Below are 16,992 nucleotides of genomic sequence, written 5' to 3' on the forward strand. Positions count from 1 at the left end.
GAGCCTATCAGAGCTGAATAGACCAATCTGAGCCTATCAGAGCTGAGCATTGACAGGCCGAGCTGAGCCTATCAGAGCTGAGCATGGCAGCGGCTGGTGCAGGTGAAGCTGCTAGAAGTATACCTTATTTAATATTATAATGTAGGGTATTCTTACTAGTACAAGTACTGTACGGTTATGAATGTCCACCCACTTGTGAAAGAGGGGGGGGGCATTCAAGGTTGATATTGATTAAAGAATTGTTCAAGAATTCAAACATGACACACTGCATAAGTGTGGGTATGTTTGATATCATATTTTAAGAGTAAATTGGGGCACCAGCCGTATATTCTGCATTTAACAACTCTATAATCAAAGATCTTAATTAAAAAATAATTTGATCGTTGATCTGAAGGTTTGTGAGAACGTAACCGTGACATTGACCCCTTTTCTGGAAATGAATGAACACTTTACCACATGTGGTATATGAAGATTTATTGACCAAATAATTAAACAGATATATGAATTAGGAATATGCAAATGAGTCGATAACAGATGATTGTTCTAGATCTATCTAGTTGTGTGTCAAGAGTTAATTCTAAGATGATATTATCAGCCAGCTGTGAAGTGCATTTATACGAACGGAACCAGAAGCTGTGAGGAGATGGGCCTGTGTGGTGTCAAGGGCCTGTGTGTCGCCTCCAGGCTTCACTCAGGGATCACACTGTAGCTCAGTCCACACGCTGACAGAGCAGGCCTGCTCTGGAGTTCTCCTTGGCTCTGGGGCATTCCTCAGAAAAAAGGTCGTTCTGGGAGAGAAATGTTAGCTTGTGGCTCTGGAATGTCTTTGTCCCGTAGCTTAGCTTAGCTTAGCTTAGCCTAGCTAGGTTAGAGGCCCTCATCTCCCGAGATCCGATCTCATGGATCTCCTCAGATGAAACTTCGATGGAGCTCCGATGGAAACTCGAATGGAACTGAATGGAACTGAACTGTCTGCACAACTTTCCTTTGTCTGCCTCTCACTTAACCCTGCGGGGATGTGCTGTACTTTGTCGCCGTGTCTTCTGGTTCAGCCAATCAGCATGCACGCTGAGTCAGAGCTTGATATGGTAATGCAGCCATTGTTCAGAATTAACCACAATAGTTACAAAAGTAAAATTATCGACAAGACAAGTTAAAAAACCTCTTAAATGAACATGCAGAACACAATAACATTATGTACAGTAAATTCACTTCTGGACAATGTCTGTAACCAGATGATACTAAAACCGTAGACTGTTTAGCGTTTTAGCTTTGTTTTGGACAGAAAAAAGAACCATAAATCTCCACGTGGACTGTTGGCTGACAACACTTTAGCTCACATTCCTGTCACCATGGCAACATGTAGGTCATCTACATATCCTACAATAATATCAAATCATTTGAATGACGTGACCCTGTACAATGTTTGTTTAATTTATTTATGGTTGCTTTTTTCTACCAGTAGTCTTTGTTTCCACCATTTACCACCAACCTGATCAGGGACTAAATGTCTAAATTAGCATTCAAGCTTTAACTAGGCACCAGCATCTTTCCAATAAGATTTGTCTTACATTAATTTATTGTTGTAAACTGTACAACAAAAGCATACCATAACCATTTGCCATGTTATTTGAATATTTGAACACAGGTATTCACTTTTAAAAAGCATCGTTGGAGATGCTATTGCTTTTGACACGTTGTCCTCCTTGCCTCCTCCTCCGTCTGAGCGTTTAGATCATGTCGTCCTCGTCCTCGTCCTCGTCTCCTCCGTACATGTCGGTGAGCTTCTTGAAGCGCGGGCCCCACTCGTGCAGGTAGTCGAAGTCCTGGTCGCCGGAGCTGGACGAGTTGAGCGACGAGAGAGAGCCGGCCTCCGAGCTGTCGCCCTCGTAGTTGAACGCCAGCAGTGAGTCGTAGGGCGCCGTCAGGTCCTTGTCCGCCGCCTTCATGTTCTACAAGGACAGAGCGAGATCATTAGTGTCCTTTAAACCTGCTTCTGAGGGACTTTAGTTTGGCAGCTAGAGTTTTAAGATGCGGGTGGAGATGGAGGAGATGGAGATGAGAGAGATGGAGATGAAGGAGATGAAGGAGATGGATGAGATGGATGAGATGGATGAGATGGAGGAGATGGATGAGATGGGGTAGATGAGGGAGATGAAGAAGATGAAGGAGATGGAGGAGAGAGGGAGGAGATGAGGGAGAAGGAGGAGATGAAAGAGAGGAAAGAGATGAAAGAGATGAAGATCGAGGAGATGGAGGAGATGAAGGATATGGAGATGAAAGCGATGGAGGAGATGGAGATGAGAGAGATGGAGATGAAGGAGATGAAGGAGATGGATGAGATGGGGTAGATCAGAGTGAAGGAGGAGATGAAAGAGAGGAAAGAGATGAAAGAGATGAAGATGGAGGAGATGGAGGAGATGAAGGAGATGGAGATGAAAGAGATGAAAGAGATGAAGGAGATGGAGATGGAGGAGATGGAGCTGGAGGGGATGGTGATGAAGATGGAGATGAGGGAGATGGAGATGATGAGGGAGAAAGAGATGATGGAGATGATGGAGGTGGAGAAGATGGAGATTGTGATGAAGGAGATGTAGGAAATGCTTTTTTGGCGTTTCCCAGGAGACTACCAGAGTTTTCGCTGCCTCAGAAGGAATTACACAGATTCATAATAATGTTCATTTGACTGACGACCACCTTAAAAATTAAACACTCACTGTAAAGGTCAATTTGACACATTTATGTTTTATGGTAAGGTTTTGCTTTATTTTGGTAACTTCCTGTGTCACCGGAAGTGATCGTAAAACGGAAGTCTACTTGACACAATGGAAAAGACGAAAAGTAAATTGAACAATGGTAAACGGACAAAACACGGACAAAAACGGACAAAACACGGACAAAACACGGACAAACTCAAGGATCTAGCTACAGTCGACAGGGGAACAAGGTCTGTGGTTAAAACGAAGTTGAAATGTTTAATGGACGAATATGTTGTGAAAATATGGTGCTAATGTAATGAGCTAGAAATACGGTGATTTACAGCCAAAATGTAATTGTTTTTTTATTTTTGTTCTGTCTAGCTCTTACGTTGGTTGAATGACACGGAAAGGAAGCAATAAAAAACATTTAACCATCAGTTCTGGCCTTCTCAATTCGACTGGACGCTACACTGACCATTGAACCAACTAACAACTGAAATATTGTGCGAGTGCAAGTAATAATTCATATTTTGATGCATTTCTGACACAAAACGTTTACATTTCATTACTTTTCTGTAGATGAAATGGTGGTTTAACAAACAAGGACGTGTCGTGACTGAATGTTTGTCTGTCTTACGTCGTCCATGAAGTTCCCGATCTTGTCGAGATTGGCCAGTCGAGGGCAATACTGCGGAGCGGGCAAGAAGTTTGGAGCCACGTCGTTTCTGAAGACTTCAGGTCTGTTGTCCAGGCCGAGGTGGAGAACGCTCAGGTTGAAGGTCTGAGGGAGACAATCGAGTTTAGACCAGACGGGCACAGTAGGACCAGAGGGGGAGATAAGGGAGATAGAGGGAGATGAAGATGAAGGAGCTATAGATGAGGGAGAGGAAGATGAGGGAGATGAAGATGAAGGAGATGTAGATGAGGGAGAGGAAGATGAGGGAGAATAGTAGGGTGTAGTAGTGGTTTCAGCACCTGGTCGTCTTCTCCTCCGCCCTCCTCGTTGTCGTAGTGGATATAGTCTCTGATGTCGTCTTCTTGAAGCAGAGGTTCTGTCTGATCCTCTCGTTTGCGTCTAGTGAAGTGCAGCAGCAGCAGAACCATCACTGAAACCAAAAGTCAGGTAAATATGGACCAGAACCATCACTGAAACTAACACTAAATGAAGACGCAGTAACCCTGAACCATCTGAACTGACATGTCGAAGTTCACTTTATGTCACAGGCGATCCTAAAGCAGGATATATAATATAGTAATACATAGTAATATAGATCATTAGCTCCGCCCTGTTCACCCGATGCTGACCCCTGTCCAGGGTGAACCCGCCTCAAGCCCAAAGTCCCTGGTGGTAGAACATGGATGAGTGTAAAGTGAACTCACTGAGCAGGAGCAGGATCCCGCCCAGCACCTTCAGGATGATCGGCAGAAGTGGTCCTATTGGAGCTCGGCCCTCACACATCACGTCTGGACCTTTGCAGGAGCAGACCTGGGCCTTGACCGTGGACACTTGGTTCTCACCCTGAGCGTCATACACTTGCAGCTGCACGTCGTAGAAACCCGGGTCCAGGTCTGTGGTCAGGAGCAGGACGATCCCGATCTCTGAGGAGGAACGGGTTTATCAGACTATTTGCATGTTCATTGCACTGCTGTCGTTCATGCGTGTGTTTGTTGTGTGTTGCATGTTGCATGTTGCATGTTGCACGTTGCATGTTGCGTGTCACTCACTGCTGTCGTTCATGCGTGCGATCCAGTTGGCCGTTGACGTTCCTTGGAGTTCGACTCTGAACGGGGCAGAGAAGCCCGGCCCGTCTTTGTCGGTGACGCTCAGCAGGTGAGGAGCTGGTTCTTTGTTACACACCTGAGCAGAGACGACACACAGGAAACACAATTAACACACAGGAAACACAATCAACACACAGGAAACACAATCAAAACACACACTTCAGAGCAACTGAAGCTGCTCCAAACATGCGCGTTTAGTCAGGGACAAAAGAGGCTGATAGCCTTTTTAAGGACTGACAGTAAACAAAGAGGCTAGTTTGATAGAAAACAAAGAGGTTTAGTTTCTGTTGATGCCAATAACACCTTTTCATTAGGAGGTCCCGCCCGGTGGGCAGGGCCTACCCAGAGTAGGATAAATATCTGAGTTCACGCTCCTGATTTGCAGATTGAGAATGACTCTTGGATTAGAATCGAAACGTCCAGATGAATATTTTTCTACAATGGACCCCTCCTGGACGAATGAGGGATTACACCCACATACGCATTTAGAATGACTGAGTCAGACGAGCTCATTTCTGAGAAAACGCAGAGAGAGAAACCATTTTAATTTGATTAAATACGTCACAAATGAAGGGAAAGCCATATTTTACGTGTGGAATCAAATCTGCATCACCTGCGCGCTTATCAAGGTAGCGGATTAAATTCACAATTCAACGCCCAAAATCACAGGCTTACTCTCTGGACTGAGGGTTATGAAATAATAATCAGTTTGTGCTGACCTTGATGTCGCGTTCATCGACGGACGGGGCGTTGTCGTTCACGTCCTCCAGTTTTATCTGCAGAGTTCCGGTTCCTGTGGCCGGAACCTCGTCTGGAGAGAAGAGGAGGAGCTCCAGTTCACATCAAGGTCAACAGGATTAGAAGATGATCAAATACCGTATTTAACGGACTATATGTCGCACCTTTTTTCATAGTTTTGGCCGGGGTGCGACTTATACTCCAGAGTGACTTATATGATATTATTCGTTATTTTCACACTGACAACCACAAGAGGGCACTCTAGGCTCTAAGCGACGTAGAAGAAGAATATGCACTTCCTCTACCTCCGGAGTTTGTGGAGTCATTTAGAAGTGACACAGAGGAAAAATAATTCAATGGATTTACTGATTTGGGGTAATACTGATAATATTGATGCTTTGGTAAACTTGTTTGCATGTTCTTTATGCTATAGTTATCTGAATAACTGTTAAAATGTTACGTTAACATATCAGACACTTTTCTGTCAGTGCGTTATGTAGATGAATGTGTCATGTAGCTGAAGGTTAGCATACGTACACCTATTCACCATGTCCTCTAATCTGTTATTTTAAATAACATTTCAAGATTAAATGTCTGTTCTTGGTCTTGGATTTTATCAAATAAATGCGTCTTATGCTCCAGTGCGACTTATATATGTTTTTTCTTCTCTATTGTGCATTGTTTGGCTGGTGCAACTCATAGTCCGGAAAATACGGTAGTTTCGGAATATGATAGTAACATTATCAAAAGTACAAAGATCATGGTCCAGAGAAGCTTGTAATATAAAGTCCATGATATTATTGATGTTGTCATGACGACATTCTGGTTGTTGTTGTTGTTGTTGTTGTTGTTGTTGTTGAAGCTGCCGTGACGATGCTGTAAAAGCTGCAGGAGAAGTGATTATTAGCATGGTTTGTACCGTTGTCATAGGCGCCGATCAGAGCTGTATAAATGTCGTTCTTCACAAACACAGACTCTCGGTCCATCGGCGACTTCACTGTGACCTGTCCAGTGTCTTTGGCCACGTTGAGCCAGCCGGCCGGGTCGCTCACGATACGATACTTGAGACACAAACATGAGGGATCACCTGAGACACTTCCCACAACCCCTCCCGAGACACCTTCCGGAACACTCGCATGACTTTCTGGTTGCGGGCCGTGTCTGGGTCGTAGGCCGTGTACTGGACCACCTCAGATTCCAAATCCAAGTCCTCGCGTTTGGAGACCTGCTTTACGGTGGGTTCGAAGATAGGAGCTTCGTTTACATCCGCAACTGTGACAACAACGGTTGCCGTGGCGGTGGGCAGCTTCATGGCGAAGGGCACCTCATTCTCCACGGCGACCAACAGAGTGTGAGTCTGACTCTTCTCAAAGTCCAGGCCCTGGGACGGCACAGGTTTATTTAAGTCAGGAAAAGACATATCTGATGTTTGTATCGGTCGTCTTTAAAAATACTCCAATGACACTACTTTGGCATGTCATGTTTTAGAACGTAAGAAAAGGAGGTATGGAGGTGAAGCCAGTAGAGGGACAAAAGTCAACTCCTGACAAGGGAGCGTGAATTCTATAGACGAGTAAAAAAGCTAGCTGTCCTCTGACGCTAACGTGGCCATGTTTGTGGATCTGAGCCACTCAGTAGTGATGAGCCAAACGAGTTGAGCTCTGAAAGTGACGCTTGTGTCGGGCTGTGTTACTCTGTGTGTCACAGTCACGTGACCAACACATCTGTGTCATGTGGTGTCGCTCGTGTCAGAAACTGAAGCTGCAGCGCGAGACTCTGAGTCTGTTTTGTGCTTCACTGTGGATAAATATTTGCCTGTTCCACTTTGAGGGATACTAGTGATCTTTCACAGGAATAACCTCTGCAAGCGCCATTTTACTGTTATTTTTATGTTTATTTCGACTCACTTCTTATATTTCAGCATTTATGGTGCAATAGGCTGTTATTATAATTAATTATTTTAATTACTTGGTGATCTTTTCAAAAGTTTTCTCTTATTTGTTGCTCCTCAGAACATATTCTGATTCAGTGTTCGCATTTTAGAATGAACTAATGCAGTGTCGTGTTAATGCATCTGCGACGTAACAGAGGGCACCAACACAGTGTCTGAATGTGTAACCCACACTTTGATCTAACCATCACTGACACTTAGAATATGACATCACACATCTGGAAACTTCAGAGTGATTTTGCATTATTTGTGTCTTTTTAAGTGTCATTAAAGTGAACATTTCATGTTTTGCCAATTGCCAAATGTGTAAATTATGATAAATCACCACAAGTACTATCCCATCAAAAAAGACTGGAATTCAAATACAGGATGTAGTGCTGAGTAAATGTCATTATTAAAGTCAGACAAACCTGCTCAAAGTGAAGAAGCGGCTCCTACTCGACATTTTTGTGCATGTGTTTTGGTTTTCGCGGGGGAATTTTTACTCGAAAAATGTAGCCAAGTAGCACCAGATTATATTTATATAATATCAGGCCCTTTGTCCACACATGCAGATTTGAGCAGATTTGTTACAACAAAAGAGCTCAAATTAAGGGAACTTGGTTAAAATGTTATGTCCCTCTTCTTTTTCTGAAGTTGGAATATTGTGTAGTCTGAAGTCTTCTAGAGGGAAATATTGATTAAATCCACAATTTGTTCTTTAATATTTTGGCCTTTTTGTTTGTATAGTCAACAGAACAATTACCATCACCACAATATGAGTCTTTTGTACCTTTGCAGTGGAGATGATTCCCTCCTGTTTGTTGGGGCCGGTTTCCACGGAAAACCGCCCATTTACGTTGCCGTCGACGATGGTGAATTTGGCGTTCCAGGCCAGAGTGTGGGCGTCGTCCTTGTCCGTCACCAGCATCTTCACCACCATAGCGCCTTTCTCATTCTCAGCGACTGTGGCCGTGTACTGAAGAAATGGAGAGAATAAAACCAGGACCGAACCAAAAATACAAACCAAGACTGAACCAAGTCTAAACCTCGCCCTCACCTGCGTTTGCTCGTAGGCTGGGGCGTTGTTGTTGCTGTCGGTTACGGTCAGAATGACTTTAGTTTCCCCGGTGAGTCCATTTCCTTCCATGTCGGCCGCCTGGATCTCCAGAGTGTACTTTGTGTTTTTCTGTAACAGACCAGATCCACAGACATGAGGCCACAGCCACAGGGCAGCCGCGGCAGAGTAAAGTGAGTGGGCCCTTTAGATTGAAACACACACCTCTCTGTCCAGGCCTTGAGCGTTCACTTGGATGAAGCCATTGACGGGGTTGATGGTGAACATGTCAGGTGTGGGAAACTTTGGCTCCTGGTCCAGGATTTTGTACTGAATAAGAGCATTAGTAGTCCCCTCCTGATCTGCGTCGGTCGCCGTCACCTGAAGGATGTTATAATCTAAAAAAGAAAATGCATAATAAAATGTATTTATTTATTTATATTTTATGTTTATTTTATTTAAATTTATGTTTTTGTTTATTTATTTATTTTTATATATTTTTTATTTATTTATTTATTTTTTATTGTATTTTGTTTCTTTAGGGTTAGGGATAGGCTTTTCTAAATAAATAAAAGGTATTCAAGTAAATATGGACCAGTGAATTTACTTTGGATGTAAAACCCACACACAGAAAAAGCCATGGATGTCATTATTTTTGTAAAATATGGAAATTGGACACATGTCACTCAATTTCAGAACTATCCATTTGGGCCTCAAAACTCTGATCATGGACACAATCAATGGATACCTTTGGAATATATTGCTGGGAGCAGGAAAACACAATCACAAACAATGGATGACTCAAACTTGACCAACATCACTGACATACAAAAAATGGACCAATTTGACCGACTGGAGTAAATGAGACGATTATTTAGACTTGATGTGCATTAGTATCATTTGGAAGTATTATCTTATCTTATTGTTTATTTGCCATGTTTTGTGGAGTTGAATGAGCAGCGTGTGCGTTACATAAAAAAGTGCATAATGAACAGAGGAAGTTTGATAATTACTGAGAGGTGACGACTCTGCCAATTCACCAAAGTACGTGTCTTTGGTAAAGACCGGCCGGTTGTCGTTCATGTCGGTCACAATGACTTCAATCACTGCGTGTTCTTCAGTCTGACCGGAGCCTTCAGCAACAGTATGAACCATGAGCTGAGAAAAGGACAAAGTGTTAATACTAAACATGAAAGGAAAGTGAACTCTTCCACAAGCGTCATTTCAAAAAAGCATTCTTAAGTCTGTACTTCAGGAAAGGTTTGAGTGAAACAATGTCACTAGAGAAACTGGGATTAACCTCAGAATGTACTAGTGACCCCTGCAGTGACCCCTGTACCAGTGACCCCTGTACTAGTGACCCCTGCAGTGACCCCTGTACCAGTGACCCTTGTACTTGACTTGGACTCACAGTGTAGTGGTCAGTGGCTTCTCTGTCCAGAGGCTGCGTCACATAAATGATCCCAGAGGTCTTGTCCATAGTGAAGAGTCCCTCAGGGGTCTGGTCGGCCCCGGGGCCCGTGATGCTGAAGTGAACCACACCAGGTTTGGTGTAACGGACCTAAAAACACATTTACATCCAGTTAAAGTTTCTGCTGCTCTTTATGCACAAGAGGACAATTAACACTCCTGCAAACATTCCATAGTTAGCTGTTACTTTAAAATGTTTAAATACTCTCCTACATATTACAAATTAGTTATTGTTCTTCTTCAAATATGCTTTTTAGTGCCTCTGCTTTTGTTTTGGAACTTAAAATAATGTGTTTAATATTAATTACATTTCACTCTGATTTTAGAATATTTATTAGTGTTTTAATTACAATTGACATTTAGATTTAATGCTACGGTCTTTGTTTGGGCCTTTGTGCAGTTTCTCACCCGAGTCACTCTCTTTGGGAAAGGGCCTTGGTCGTTTTCAGGGAACATCACATCAATACCAGCCGACTGCCTCTTCCTCCTCTTCAGGTCTTTAGGGAAAGACTCCTCCTGAAACGCACCAACACAACTTTAAAACACCACTAGAACAATCAAAACACTGTTTAATACAGAGCCCCGGCCCAGAGTCCGCTCTAGTCCCGGCCCAGAGTCCGCTCTAGTCCCGGCCCAGAGTCCGGTCCAGTCCACAATGACGATCGGCTCAGATGATCCTGGTTTCTTACATTTCTTGCAGCTTCTCGTTTCTGGCGACTGGAAACGTCTTGAACAGGAACCTGAGCGACGGGCGGACTCTGAACAGAAAGACAAACACAGAAAGACGTTTGTTTAAATTTGACACTGATCTTTTTGTACATTTGTAAAACGGAGAGACACACGAGCCAAACCGATGGAGAAAGAGTAGAAAAGAAGTATACAAGAACTACTGAATACTTGCCAGTAGGGGGCAGCGCTGCACCAAATGTTGAGGAGGAATTAATTTGACAAAGAAGAAAAGAAACACAGATCTACCTCCCTTTGTCCGCGGGCGTGGTGCTTCTCGTGGTTTCCCTGGGGATGCCCGTCTCCGTGGTGATGCCCCTGGTTCTGGTCGCCTTGGTGATGCTCCTGGTGCTGCACTCGGACCAGGGCGGTGAACTTGTTCCCGTTGGAGTCCCAGGAGTGGACGGAGAAGTGTCTGTGGCCGTCGTGCAGAGACACGTGTCGCTTCACCTGGACAAAAAGCACGAGATGAAGTTAAAGGTTCATCTAAGTAACCGTGACAACTGAAAACAACAAGTCTTCCATAGAGTTTGTCAAGTTGAGTTTTGTTCGATAAATATCACAGTTTTGGACCGTACACAAGACGCTTCGGCCTCTTTTGGAGTTTATTGCTAATAATTAAACCTTCTGAAGGATAAATTAATGTCAGCGTTAGATAAACAGATGTGAACACTTTCTTTAGTTTTCTAGACAACATTAAATGGGAACGACATAACTCAAGGACACGATATTGTCAATGAACAGAATCATCTCGACAGTCACACATTTCTGCATTTTCCTGATTTATTTTACAGACATTTCTGTTGGATTTAAATAATACCATCTGACTCTCTTTATGGTGAATGTCCCAAACACTAATGAAAGCTCTAGTTTTTGTTACACAGGTGTAACGTGTGTTGTCTCACCGTGAGCGCTCCGTCGCTCTGAACAGAGAATCGAGAGTCTTCGCTGTGGAACACGAACCTCCTTCGATCCGAGCAGTCGCTGAACTCCACTGGAACAGAAACAAAACGTTTACGAGTGGTGATCGACACGAGTGTTTAAATTACTCTTGTGCATTTTCAATATGGCTTTAGCAAACAATAATGGACAATATTTAAAAAGCTAACAGTTTATATCCACATTTCTTGGTTTCAAAATCCAGTTTCAAATGTTTGTATCGTGACAAAACTGATCTGTGCTTTTCAAACGTCTTTTACCAGATGTTCAAAACTAAATTAAGTTAAATAATGTAAGTAAATATTTGAACATAGTCTGACTGAACATTTATTTAACATTTATTTATACACCTTCTGCAAACACTCCAGCTCAAAAACAAACTCCAGCTCAACAACAAGCATCAGTCCAGAGCTGGACTGAGCCAAATTGTATTATTGATGAAATGAAGAGTATTATTGATAAAGAGATGCGTTTTCTTTTGAATTGGCGGTGGTAATAATAATATATAATAATAAATATGTTTATTATTAATATTAATAGTATTCATTATTATTATGTATCATAATAATTAATATTTATATTATTGCCTCGAGCCATTCCATGGAATGGAATGCGACGAGTCTTTGTTCTTGCCATGTTTCTCATTATTCTTACTCTTATTGGCTCGAGTCTTCCAGAATGGAATGGATCGACACATTGTTCTTGCCAGGTTTCTTATTATTATACTTGTTGCATGGTAAAATTTGGCCACAACTCTGGCATTTTTGACACAGAACATTGATGAATGTCACACATGGGGTCATAGGTCACACATGGGACATAGACACGATCGGCTCGGCCCGAACTCCAATAAAATGGAGGTTGCGAGAACGCCCGTCGCAACAGTGCCGACTAGTTCAAAAAAGAAAAAACATAAACTCTTAATCTTTGGCCTAGGCACATGAGACTTAGAACAGTGATAGAGCTACCTTTGACCTCTGACCTTTGACGAGTAAGCATTTATAATATTGTATTATTAGTAGTAGTATTAGTAGTATTAGTAGTAGTAGTAGTAGTAGTAGTAGTAGTAGTAGCCTTATCATTATTATTATTATTGTCAGGGTGACCGTTTGTGGAGCTGAACCCCTTTGGGAAAAGACCGGCAGGATAAACGTGTTGTACCTTTGCCGAGCTTCATGCCGGAGTGGAGCTGCCTTCTGCCGACTCTGAAGAGGAACGAGTCAGAGGAGAAACCAGGAGAACATGATGGACCTTCTGTGGTCGAGGTCTGCAAGAGAACACACACTTTAGACCTTGAGTTTGAGATCAATATGGCAATACCACTGCAACTCAGATCATAAAAACATTCATGTGGATTAAAACATGCCGAGGGTCACATCTCCAGACTTGCCCCTGGGGCCAGGGGCAAGTCTGGACGGTCTGGTTCAGGTTCTGACCAATCAGCGCACGAGCTGGGCTAAAGCTAACAGCTTAAAATGCGTTTTAAAGACAACTGAAGAATCTTAAAATTAGAAAAAGTCAATGACCCAAAAATAGGTATATCCGACATTCATGAAAGCTTTCGGTGCTCTGTCAGCTCTAGGGGGGGAAACCTTACCGGGCCACACAATTACTTTGTCTGCAGTACCAAGGAGTGGCCACTAGAGGTGTCTGCATCATGCTGTTTACTAAACATCCCATTCTTTCGTGTGATAGGTGAAGCCGCGGCGTCTGCGTCATGACGTCATCAGCGGCATGATGAAAGGCGACGCCCCAGTTCAGACGAAAAGTTGACTTCACAAGCATTTTTAGCTCAAACTAAGCATTGTATCGACTCTTAACTTGATTTACGAACACGTTTAATAAGTCTAGCCCCAGAACGTCACATTGAGTCGTTCTAAACACGTGAAAACACCCAACAAAAGCCGTTTGAATACACGACAAGTGCCGAAAATGGCGCTATCAAAGTACATTTAGCTCAAACTATTCACTTTAAAGACGGTTATGCGTATTTTATCAAGTGAACGACAAGTAAAGCCCCTTGGTGTCACTTTAAATCGTTCTAAACACGTGAAATACAAACAAAAGCTGCTTACAGTTTTTTTATGATTGAATAAACACTCAAAGTTTTGCCCAATTATCAAAACCTTACACTCAAGGAGCAAAACTCGGCCCCAGATTAGCACAACTGTAAACACAATAAGTCAGTTCACACTACACTGAACACACTTGTATGCGTTTAGACACAGAGGTATATCAGGATGTCACTTCCTTGCATGACCACACCCATGTGCCATTGATTGAACACTGTCATCAGGCGCAAACACAAGATCGCTTAATTGTAGACACACCAATCAGGTTTAAGCACTATAAAAATGCAGCAGGTGAGTTCACCAAACTGAACCAAAATGGAAGGAAGAGGAAGAGTGAGGATGCGAGGGGGAGAAGGAGGAGGAGGAGGAGGAGGCCATGCCAGAGGAAGAGGTAGAGGATGAGGAATTCACGGTGTACTTCACCCATACGACTCTATGCACTTAGAAGCAGAATCAGCCCAAAGTGTTTAAGGTTTTCCACAGCAGCGTGTAAGTGGTGCAAACATTGTGAAGTCATATGCAACATGTGTGTTTCATATGGTGAAAAAATATATTTTGATAAATTAGTGTAGAGTTTTTACAGGAGTGGTTCATTTTGCAAAGGAGCTAAGGGGTTTTGCTAATTGGGTTTGTGGTTAGGGTTTTGCTAAATAAAATAAAACAATCAAAATTGTGTTTATTAAATCGTAAAAAACGGTAAACACTTGAACCATGATCAAATTTGGCACTTGTTACTAGTGTGCAAGTTTATCTTACTGTAGATTAATTCAAAGGATGCGGGAGGGCGTGGCTTTGGCTTGGGCTCACATTCATTGAGGAAATGGAGAATACGTATCTTGACCTATTATATCAGAATAATTTTGTCGTTGCCATTTATCTAGAACAAGTCCTTTTCAGGTCGACATGCCTTTAAACAATTAGTTTAGGACATTGTAATGGTCCATCTCTGAAACCGATGGGAGGAACGTTCACTTTAAAAACAAATTACAATGGATGTAAGGGTGCTAAACCTGAATACAGGCCATCATAGTACTCCACATTAAAGGTGAAGTTTCATCAGGCTTAGGGTTAAGGCAATCACTTTTTGTAGGCAACAATAATGCGCAGTCGGCCAACATTTAATCAAAATAATGTGTACAGGCTGCACACCAGTGGTGCATCTATTATCTTAGATCATAAACATTTTGCTGGAGCCATCATTTTTGTACAACGTTCAATATATTGAGTCTAAAAAGGCACCACTAATTCTGCCTGACCCTGTGTGAACAGTCACAAAACCCCAAAGCTCTCATTGACAGTGTAAAAAGTCACAAATACAGTTTTTACAATTACATTTCGCAATCGGTTTATTGTCATGACATCTCCGACATATGCAGCACCTACATACGCAGTGGCAGGGGCCTTGAGGAGGAGAACTGGGTAAGTCTATATATAGATAAAGGCAAAGTTTGACACAGTGAGAGTGCGTAATGTTCATCACTTATCTTATTTAATCATAAAAACATGTATTAAGCTTCTGATGGGTAAAATAAAGGTTGTAGTAGATAGATAATGCCATAATTGATAAGTGCTGTGAATATGGTGACTTTACATCAAATATTAAAAAGGTTTTTGAAGATTAATTTTCATATTTAATCATATATAATAAATAAAACACCAATAAAACTTCATATGGAAAAATAAAGGTACCTGTGGTGTCCATCATGGTGTATTTATTGTGTTATTCAAATTGTATTGCTCTATTTGACCTTTCGTTCCATCTATAAAACATTTCCATTTTTGGGGTTGCTATTTGATGGAGAAGATCTAAACCAAGACTTAAGAAGAAAAACAATCAAATCTCACCTGTAAGACGACGAGCAGAGCGCCCAACAACGCAAGCGTGACCGTCCCCATCGAAGTTTTCTCTGATAAAACAGTCGGAGAGTGTGAAGAGTTTCTCGCTCGGCGCTGTTTGACCAACTGAAATTCCCCCGATCCTTCAAGCTTATCCAAATGCTACAACGTAACACTTTGATAGAGACCAGCCCCCCAAAAGAAACCCAGATAGCCAATGAAAATGTGTTCTCTTAAAATTATGAAGTCAACACTCTATGTTTTTTGTTCACTGTGTTTCACTGTCGGCAGGTGAATATGGACTAGTGGATTCACTCTGTCACTGCATCCAACAGATCAGTTTGTGGATGCAAAACAACTTTCTCCAGCTGAACTCAGACAAGACTGACATAATCGTTTTTGGCCCACAGAAACAAAGAGAAAGTATTAGCGGTCACCTCCAGAGTCTCGCTCTAAAACCTACAAACCAAGTTAGAAATCTGGGGGTAATAATGGACTCAGACTTGAACTTTAAAGTTTTTTACGATTGAATAAACACAATTTTGACTGTTTTGTTTTATTTAGCAAAACCCTGCACACAATTAGCACAACCACAAACCCAATTAGCAAAACACCTCATTTCCAAAATGAAACACTCTTGTAAAAACTAGACACTAATTTATCAAAAACATATTTTTTTACCATACGAAACACACACGTTGCATATGACTTCACAATGTTTGCACCAGTTACACGCTGCTGTTGAAAACCTTAAACACTTTGGGCTAATCCTGCTTCTAAGTGCATAGAGTCGAATGGGTGAAGTACACCGTGAATTTGCAAAACATTGCTCGGATTTGCACAACTGGAAACACATGTTATGTTCATGAAAACTGGGATTTTTTTATTTTTTTGCCATGTTGGCTTGAGTATATGGACAAAAATAAATGACATTGTCAACAGCATTAGTCTTGTGTCCTGTGTGGTGTCTACAGTGATGCACACAAGTGTGTATAGTGTTCACTGTGTGTGTTGTTTTGCACAAAGTGTGAGCAGACATTGTGTTTAGAGTTGTGCAAATCTGAGCCATGTTTTGCAAATTCACCGTGTACTTCACCCATACGACTCTATGCACTTAGAAGCAGGATTAGCCCAAAGTGTTTAAGGTTTTCAACAGCAGTGTGTAACTGGTGCAAACATTGTGAAGTCATATGCAACGTGTGTGTTTCATATGGTGAAAAAATATGGTTTTGATCAATTAGTGTAGAGTTTTTACAAGAGTGTTTCATTTGGGAAAGGAGATTAAGGTGTTTTGCTAATTGGGTTTGTGGTTGTGCTACTTGTGTGCAGGGTTTTGCTAAATAAAACAAAACCATCAAAATTGTGTTTATTCAATCATAAAAAACTGTAAATCTGATTGGTGTGTCTACAATTAAGCGATCTTGTGTTTGGTCACCTGATGACAGTGTTCAATGGATTGGCACATGGGTGTGGTCATTTGACAGTCAGTGCTTTAGAATTGCAGGAAAGCGACATCTTGATATACTTTTGTGTCTAAATACATACAACTGTGTTCAGTGTTGTAAATCACTGTATGTGTTGTTTTGCACAAAGTGTGAACTGACTTGAAGTGTTTACAGTGGTGCAAATCTGAGGCCGAGTTTTGCTCCTTGAGTGTAAGGTTTTGATAATTGGGCAAAACTTTAGATTTTAGTGTTTATTCAATCGTAAAAAACTATAATAGCCACATCAAATCAATCCCAG

At 41.9% G+C, this 16,992-nt stretch overlaps 1 protein-coding gene across 1 annotated transcript; it reads right to left on the reverse strand.

Moving 5' to 3' along the window:
• Positions 1 to 1,730: 1,730 nt before the first annotated feature.
• On the reverse strand, positions 1,731 to 15,309 carry LOC140351496 (B-cadherin-like). Its single transcript, XM_072437347.1, has 19 exons — positions 15,259 to 15,309; positions 12,503 to 12,608; positions 11,308 to 11,396; positions 10,644 to 10,852; positions 10,366 to 10,432; positions 10,085 to 10,192; positions 9,618 to 9,767; positions 9,220 to 9,364; positions 8,432 to 8,604; positions 8,210 to 8,338; positions 7,943 to 8,128; positions 6,352 to 6,600; positions 6,139 to 6,280; positions 5,201 to 5,292; positions 4,425 to 4,557; positions 4,080 to 4,298; positions 3,675 to 3,805; positions 3,337 to 3,480; positions 1,731 to 1,952 (listed from the first exon to the last, which is right to left on the reverse strand). Exons 1-19 carry the CDS (start codon positions 15,307 to 15,309, stop codon positions 1,731 to 1,733), a joined length of 2,745 nt encoding a protein of 914 aa, XP_072293448.1.
• Between the last annotated feature and the right edge of the window lie 1,683 nt (positions 15,310 to 16,992).

The sequence above is a fragment of the Eucyclogobius newberryi genome, unplaced genomic scaffold (assembly GCF_026437365.1).
Source record: "Eucyclogobius newberryi isolate DKJ021-1_F unplaced genomic scaffold, fEucNew1.0.hap1 SCAF_8, whole genome shotgun sequence".
Lineage (NCBI taxonomy): Eukaryota > Metazoa > Chordata > Actinopteri > Gobiiformes > Gobiidae > Eucyclogobius > Eucyclogobius newberryi.

Excerpts from the sequence above, each read along its gene's own strand:
- LOC140351496 (XM_072437347.1), bottom strand. The coding sequence starts at position 15,309 with ATGGGGACGGTCACGCTTGCGTTGTTGGGCGCTCTGCTCGTCGTCTTA. Across the intron at positions 12,609-15,258 it reads CTCTGCTCGTCGTCTTACAG|ACCTCGACCACAGAAGGTCC; the intron begins GTGAGATTTGAT and ends GTTCTCTTGCAG. Across the intron at positions 3,481-3,674 it reads GCGGAGGAGAAGACGACCAG|ACCTTCAACCTGAGCGTTCT; the intron begins GTGCTGAAACCA and ends TGTCTCCCTCAG.